The sequence below is a fragment of the Phocoena phocoena genome, chromosome 4, assembly GCF_963924675.1.
Source record: "Phocoena phocoena chromosome 4, mPhoPho1.1, whole genome shotgun sequence".
Classification (NCBI taxonomy): domain Eukaryota; kingdom Metazoa; phylum Chordata; class Mammalia; order Artiodactyla; family Phocoenidae; genus Phocoena; species Phocoena phocoena.
Window position 1 is genome coordinate 65,205,588 of NC_089222.1, and position 8,042 is coordinate 65,213,629.

The 8,042-nt window shown below is 47.4% G+C and overlaps 1 protein-coding gene across 2 annotated transcripts; it reads left to right on the forward strand.

The window, feature by feature from the left end:
- Window positions 1-769: 769 nt before the first annotated feature.
- AHSG (alpha 2-HS glycoprotein) lies at window positions 770-7,451 on the forward strand. 2 transcript variants are annotated; one of them, XM_065876632.1, is made up of 7 exons: window positions 770-1,076; window positions 3,187-3,297; window positions 3,565-3,649; window positions 4,022-4,185; window positions 5,373-5,474; window positions 6,374-6,460; window positions 7,110-7,451. In XM_065876632.1, the coding sequence occupies exons 1-7, from the start codon at window positions 861-863 to the stop codon at window positions 7,449-7,451; spliced, it is 1,107 nt and encodes a 368-aa protein (XP_065732704.1). In that variant the 5' UTR covers window positions 770-860. The 2 variants fall into 2 exon arrangements, with proteins under 2 accessions (XP_065732704.1, XP_065732702.1); XM_065876630.1 differs by lacking the exon at window positions 6,374-6,460 and having other exon boundaries at window positions 861-1,076.
- Window positions 7,452-8,042: the final 591 nt, after the last annotated feature.

Sequence of the window (8,042 nt, forward strand, 5' to 3'; positions counted from 1 at the left end):
GGAATCTGAAAAAATTGGTATAGATGATTTTATTTACAAAGCAGAAATAGAGACACAGACGTAGAGAACAAACATATGGATACCAAGGGGGAAAGGGGGTGGTGGTGGGATGAATTGGGAGATTGGGATTGACATATATACACTATTGAGACTATGTATAAAATAGATAACTAATGAGAACCTACTGTATAGCATAGGGAACTCTACTCAGTGCTCTGTGGTGACCTAAATGGGAAGGAAATCCTAAAAAGAGGAGGTATATGTATATGTATAGCTGATTCACTTTGCTGTACAGTAGAAACTGACACAATATTGTAAAGCAACTATGCTCCAATTAAAAAAATAATAATTGCTGAACATCCTTACTTCTCCCCACGTGGACCCCACGGCCTGCTCAGCTTACAATAGAGGGCACTCCCTCTGCTGCCAAATCCACAGCACTCCAGGGCCAGCTGTGCCAGCCCCTCCTCTCCTTGGTGCTCACCTCATCCTCTCAGCTGCCTCCTTTCTTTGCTGCTGTTGCCATGTTCCAAGCTGACTCTGGAGCATCTCCCCAGCCCACCCCCCAATCTGCCCCCACCCACCCCCAAGCAAGCATCGACTCTGGCAGATTTCTGCTAAAGGGGGACCAGTGATGTCCTAACCTGTTTGCTTTTCCAGGACTGTTGTTTGCAGGGGGATTTTTTTTGGAACCAGAACAGAAATCATCCCACATCCTTACGCAATTCTTCCACAGGCTCCAGCAAATAAAGGGCCTTTGGACCCTCCACCAGTCTGCCTTTTCCAGCAGAGCACCTGGGTTGGGCCTGAAGCCTCCAGCTACCTGCCTGCCGACCTGCCAGGACCTCTCCGGAGCAACCATGAAGTGCCTCATCCTGCTCCTTTGCCTTGCTCAGCTCTGTGGCTGCCGCTCTGTCCCGTATTCTGGCCCGATTCCGGGTAATAGGGAACCAGCCTGTGATGACCCAGAAACAGAGCAAGCAGCCCTGGCAGCCGTGGACTACATCAATAAGCACCTTCCTCATGGCTTCAAGCACATCTTAAACCAGATTGACAGTGTGAAGGTGTGGCCGCGGGTAAGTGAACCTGCTGTGTAGGAGGGGGTGGGGCTCAGCTGGGTGTCTCTAAGAGCCCACCCTCCCAGCACAAATGAAATCGCAGAATGGAAACACCCTGATTCCTCCCAGGAGGGAGGGAGAGACGGAGGGAAGAGAGGAGACATTCTGTACTGTGGTCAGTGGTCTCCAGGAGGGTGCTGGTTGGGGGCAGGAGGAGAGGGAAAGGCTTTGAATGATATTTTGAGGATCACAGGTAGAAAGTGTGGTTTTCTAGAAAAACTAGGACCAGAGACTGGATTCTAGTTTCCCAACTACCACTGACTGGAAATCACTTCTTTTCCTTTGGTTCTGTTTCTCTAGGTAAAGACTGAGAGTGAATGAAATGTGCATTTGATAAGTGCCTACTGTGTGCCAGGCCCTTTCACATATATCATCTCCTTAACCCCTCTCTCACCCCACCCCCAGTCCTGTGGGGTATTGTCCTTGTCTTACATGAGGAAACCAAGGCTCTGACATATTAGGGCATTTTTTTACCCAAGGTCATAAAATAGTAAGCAACAGGCTAGGATTCAATTCCAGAACTGTGTTCCTTCCTCTACACAAGCTGCCTCCCCAAGAAAGGTACCCACATCCCAATGAGAAATCTTGGCATGAAAGGATTCACCCGCTCACATGCTAGACAAGAAACCAATGCAGCCTGAAGCTGGTGACAATGATGATCAAGCTGGGAAACGTGTGCCTTGGGGGTCAGCCGAGTGATCTGGAGAGGTGGGGAAAAGACATCCATCTATTGCCTATTTTGAAATTAGATTTTATAGCTGATGAAGGATAATTCTTTCAGTCAACACTGATTACAAGCCTTCCATGGGCAAGAACCAGTGTCAGGCGCTATGGGAGATACTAAGTTGACTCATATGAAATAACCAGTTTTGTATAATAAAAGCGGTCAAATATTGGCATTTTAATGATACAACCTAATACAAAGGTGAGAAAGACATAGTGTCCACAAGAGATTCACAGTCTAGGAAGGAAAATAAGGCAAACCTCAGGATGTCTGGACTGACTCATGGACATCTGATCTCACAATGGGACAAAATATTTGAAATCGGGATTGTCCCAGATGGATTTTAGGAGTTCTGCAACCATAGTGAAGTACAGTGGTGATTCAGAGGAAGCACTGATCAATTCAGGGGAAATGACACACAATGTGCATATTTGAGGGAAAGAAGGAACAACACTGCAGTTTTCACTAACAGCAGGGTTGTAGAAACCCAGGAGCCCCAGGTTCCTATTCGCTAGCTCTGAGTGTTTTCAGGAAGTTAATCTGGGCATATCTGCACATCATAAAACACAGCTTCCTCCAGGAAAGGAGATTTTGAGGCTTCAGGTACTAGTGAATCACGCAGAACAGACATGAGAGACAAGCAGAGCTGGGCTGAAAGAAAAAATAGCCATACTCGTACCTTCTGGATTTTTCTGGGCTTTGAAGAAAGGATACAGAAACAGGTGAACTGGCAGGAACAACTCCAAGGAGTCATACAAGCTCCCCTATCACCTCCTTACCCGCTGCTCCTTCCCTCTGTGCTAGTGACTGACTGACGCACTGCTTCCTCCATCAGAGGGAGGCTCACGCTTCCCTCTCATTACCAGCAGGGGGCAGTAGGGAATAGCAACTTTTCATCCAGGCATCTACAAGCCAAAAGATAAAAAGCCACAGACAATAACTTTTCCTTTAGGAAGGAAAAGAAAATGGGGAAGGAAGGAAAGTAGATGTTGAGAAGGAAGGAAGGAAGAAGTAGAGGGAGGGATGAAGAAGATAAAAGGGAGATAGTAAGTTATTATCCTATACCAACTTACTTCGCTGCTTGACTGAGAAAAATCCAAAGCTGACTTTTTTAAAAGTACTGCTTGAAGGGTGAAAATTTTTAAATTAAATAAGTATCAACATTCATTTTAGCTTCCAGATACAGCTCAGCGTGATGGCTGTGCTTCCATCAACCAGTCCAAGGCCACGCCCCCTTCTTTCTTACCTCTCCAACAGGGAGTGGGTTCAAACCCAGTAGGAGCTCACCCTTGGACCCGCTCAGCAGAATTAGGCTGCTCACCTCTTCATTCTCTGTCTCCACAGCGGCCCACGGGAGAGGTGTTTGACCTTGAAATAGACACACTGGAAACCACCTGCCATGTACTGGACCCCACCCCCCTGGCAAACTGCAGCGTGAGGCAGCTGAAAGAGCACGTGAGTGCCCCTCTTAGGGCGACTGCTGCGGGGGCAGCTAAAATTGCCAATTGATGGCGCCTTCCCTGGGGCTGATTTTTACAATTCACCTTTTTATCGTACTCCCACCCCCTGCGAAACCAGTGTCATGTTTCAACATCACCCAGTGAAGGAGATTTTGTGAGGCTCACCTTTGACATCCACGTCTCCCCTGCCACCATCCCCCCACCGTGAGAAGTGAGAGGTCAGCCCTCCTCCTGGGCCCTCACTGTGGGTTTATTTCTCCAGGCGGTGGAAGGAGACTGCGATTTCCATGTGCTGAAACAAGACGGAGAGTTTTCCGTGTTGTCTGCAAAATGTGATTCCAGTCCAGGTAGAGATGATTATTATTCTTATTATAGTTACCTGGTAGAGAGAGTGAGGAGGGAACCTGAATTGTTTTCAACAGAAGTAGTTCTAGCCACTTTGTTGGTGATGAAAAGAAGCCAAGTTTCCGGGGTTTGGGGACTTTAAAACTGTGTTTTAAGGAGCTGTTCTCATTGGAGGTGAAAATCGCCCCTTGGTCAGAGGGGCTTCTGCAACAATGCCAGCATGGCAGGAGCCACCCGAAGGTTTAGTAAGAAGCAGATGATCCTCCTGCAGCCATTTGGAGCATGTTTTAGCCCTTTCAAATAAGCAGAGCGGGGGCAAATGCCGCAGAGAATTACAGCCCCGAGCCAAGTTGATTTCTTCGCTCTGTGCGCAGACTCGGCCGAGGACGTGCGCAAGGTGTGTCCAGACTGCCCCCTGCTGGCCCCTCTCAACGACAGCCGGGTGGTGCACGCAGTAGAGGCCGCGCTGGCTGCCTTCAACGCCCAGAAAAACGGCTCCTACTTTCAGCTTGTGGAAATTTCTCGGGCTCAATTGGTGGTAAGACTGAGACCCTGATGACGGTTTGGGCAGTTTGGTGGCACTTTGGGAGTGGACGTGGTGAAGCAGGGGTGAGGGACGGAGCAGGTGCAGGGGCAGCCACGGGAAGTCAACGAGGGTGGTGGGAGAAGAGGGAAAGAAAGGGTCCTGAGTGTCCTAAGGACCCCGAGGACCCTCAGCGCATCCCCCACCTAAGCCACTTCAACACAAAACAGCCAGATGCTGTGTGTCCCCAGTTCCTCGGTTCCAGTTAACACCAGGGTGGAAGTTCCCACTTTATCCAGAAGCACCCACTGTAAATTCATGGGTCTCCACATCGCCATCACCCATCACCAATCACCACGGAACATCTACAGCACTCTTGTAATTGATACTTACAAAGGCATGGGCATACTTACATATAAGGGCAAGGATCCTAAAATGCCTCTGAATCACTGAGAAAAAAAAAAACTAATTGTACCGTGGTTGGGTTAGCACATGTGAATGCAGTGGAATTCTAATATTTTTAAAAACTAGTATTCTGGATACCAGCCATGGCATACTTGGAAATACACTATAGATAGTAATTCTATTAACCAGAATATGCGATTCACAGAACACCCCCGCCCCAGACTATAACAAATAACAGATATTTTATTATTGTAAGTGTCCATTTTCTCCAAGGACTATAAGATAGAAAAGCATAAGTATCTTCTGTACTTTCATTTATATTTTTCATTTGATCCTGCTGTCTAAAATACGTGGGAGAGGAATTAATTTCTTTACTTTCCCACCCCATCTTGGAGTAACCTGAGCCTTGGGTCTCAAAGTGCAACCCCAATAGGGAAGTTGGCAGGAGGCAGGGTTCCCACTCAGGTCAGTGTAAGCTCAGCCCTCTGGGTTCCTGCTTTCTACCTGAAAACTCACCTCTGCTCTGAATGATGGGCAGTGGATACCTGCACCTCCTTCAGGGAAGACCCAACCCCAGCTTCTGTATGCAAACCCTTCAAAAACCCAGTGTCTCACTGTATGCCGTATGTAAGCCACCGGGGGCATGTTTCCTGGCCACACAGTGTGGTCTCCGTGAAACGTGCTCCCTGGACTGTGCAATTCCATGGCCCTCGCTACTTCCCTCTGGCCTCTCCTTACCAGTCTTTTTCATGCTAAGTCATGTTGCTTCATGAAAATTTTCCTTTTATCCTCATCAGCCTCTTTCAGCTTCTGCCTCTGTGGAGTTTGCAGTGGCTGCCACTGACTGTGTTGCTAAAGAGGTCGTAGACCCAGCCAAGTGCAACCTGCTGGCAGAAAAGGTGAGCGGGCTAGGCATTGGGTTGGTAAAGCCAAGTCATGGAACAGAGCATCCTTAGAGCAAATTCGTATCTTGTGGCTGCAGAAAGGAGAAATGCAAAATACCCACTGCCTGTGAGGCTGGGTCGTGCCAGGTCATCCTCTGGGGTGTCATCTCCCCTGCTTAAGAGCTATCACCAGATCTTCTCACCCAATGGAGGCCCCTGGAGTTAGAGAGGCTGTTTCCTAACTAAGATGAGTCATGTCAGGCCATTGAGAGTATAAAGTGTAGATTTTCTAGATAGACCTCTGATATGAAATCTTTCAAGTCCTTAAGCCAGTAATGTCCACTTCTAGGAATTTAGCCTAAAGAGATCATCGTGTTTGACAGAATATATCTATAAAGATGATTTATGACAGGTACAAAATGACCCCAGAAGATCTGAATGTCCTAAAGGAGGGAATCATTGAATAAAATATGGCACATTAGTAAATAGAAAATTATACAGACACGAAAATTAACACTTTCAAAGAATAAGGAATGATATAAGAGAATGCTATCATTATAGCACGTGAAAAACACAGTATACAAAATGGTGTAGTTAGTGATGCCAATTTTTAAATGATATTTAATAGTAGTTAAAAATAATAAAGAAATACATAGATGTGAACAGAAGTTCTCCTGGGTCACCACCATTTCTGAGATTATGGGTGATCTCTCTCATTCCCAAAGCTTTTCTGTATTTTCTACATTCTATATAAAATATAAGCAGAAATCATACACTTTAGGAAAAAGATTTTTTTAAAAAAAGGAATTAGGAATTTAAGGGTTTTTCGCTTGATGTGTTGGAGTATAAGTGAAACTGGGAGAGAAGTCCACTTTCTGAACTGGTTCAAATAACTCCTCTCTTTCTGTGGGCAGCAATATGGCTTCTGTAAGGGGACAGTCACTGAGAAGGTTGCTGGTGGGGAAGATGTTGCAGTGACCTGCACGGTGTTCCAAACACAGGTAAGGGCGTCATGGATGCACTTGCCCTTATCTTCAGAATACAATGACCCCTTCACCTTTCTGCGGTGCATTAGTAATTTCAGTAATGCCTGTCCTTTTGAGCCCCGCCATATAGATAGCGCCAGGGAATGTGAAATCATCAAAAAACAAAAGGTTGTTTCAGCCATGCCCTCCCCTCCCACGAACTGGTGGTTACAGGGCAGAACCTCCCTAGTGTGCAATTGGCGAGGCCACGTGTTTTATTTGCTAGCTTGGGAGCGGGGGCGGGGAGAGGCGGGGTGGGGGGTGGAGTGGGCGTGGTTTCTTGAGTTGCAGAGTCCAGGTGGCCAGATCTGTCTCACAGCTCCCTGTGGCTGCTGGTGTAGATGAAAAAGAGGGTGACGCTACTGGTGAAGGTTAGCCATAAGGTGGGGTTCTTTTGCTCGTGGAACAGTGTAAGTCTACCATCGCCAACACAACTGGTGAGAAAGGGGCTACCGCAGGCCAGTTACCCCTCCCCTGGAGCCCTGATGGCCATCCCTTGTACCTAGGTAGTTCTTTTTTGCCAGATTCCTTGCAAATAAAAATTAGTACTGTGAGAGAATTGGGTGGGGTTCCACCTGGAAGGAAGAGAAAGGCAGCTAACCTAAGGAAACAATCCTCTCTCCAGCCTGTGCTCCCACAGCCCCAACCAGACGGCGCCGAAGCAGGGCCCCTCATCACTGCACCGGGCTCGGCTGGGCTAGCACTTTCTCCAGCTGGCCAGCCCGCGGCCTCCCTGGTGGTGGGACCCAGGGCCGTGGCAGCTCCCCCGATGCCCCCACCGGTGTACCCGGCGCACTACGACCTGCGCCACGCCTTCTCGGGTGTGGCCTCAGTGGAGTCAGCCTCAGGAGAAGCGTTTCACGTGGGGAAGACACCCAAGGTGGCGCAGCCTAGCATTCCTGCTCCTGAAGGTCCAGTTCCAGTGGTCCGCCCTTGCCCGGGGAGAATCAGACACTTCAAGATCTAGAAGACGGTCAGAGATGAGAAGGTTTGGCACAGAGAACGTGGCCACCATTTTGTCCAAGTATGGGTTTGGGTGGGAGCTGTGTCTGCTATCAAAGCAAGTGCTACATGTGGTCTAGATTAATGTCAAGTCTTGAATGCCAGCTTCTCGTCATCCTTTGGAGGTCGGGGAACAGAGCGGGTGATAGTTATGTTTGATGGAAGGAATAAGGTCAGCAACTTGATTGTTATTGTTTTGATGCTAAGCCACCACCATTGTTTTCTCTACTTTCTCTTGACCTCACAAAAATAATTGGAACTGTGATTTTTGAAAGGTGCTCTTACCAAGTTTATATCTGCTTGTTAATAAAAATGCCTGAAGGACCTTCCTTAAAAAAGAAGGTTCTAAGCTGAAATGTGGTCATGATTATTTCCAGCTTCATCCAAGCTCACGTGTGTGTGGTCTGTCTTTCCAGCAACCACACCACAAGTGTTCCTAATCAAAATCAAAGTGAAAATAGGAACAAAATAGAACAAAAATCTGCTATATTACTACACACAGGAAAAAGTGAGACTAGGATCTGCTCATAACTCATAAGATCTGATCATTTCCTTA

Excerpts from the sequence above, each read along its gene's own strand:
- AHSG (XM_065876632.1), top strand. The coding sequence starts at position 861 with ATGAAGTGCCTCATCCTGCTCCTTTGCCTTGCTCAGCTCTGTGGCTGC. Across the intron at positions 1,077-3,186 it reads GTGTGAAGGTGTGGCCGCGG|CGGCCCACGGGAGAGGTGTT; the intron begins GTAAGTGAACCT and ends CTGTCTCCACAG. Across the intron at positions 5,475-6,373 it reads GCAACCTGCTGGCAGAAAAG|CAATATGGCTTCTGTAAGGG; the intron begins GTGAGCGGGCTA and ends TTCTGTGGGCAG.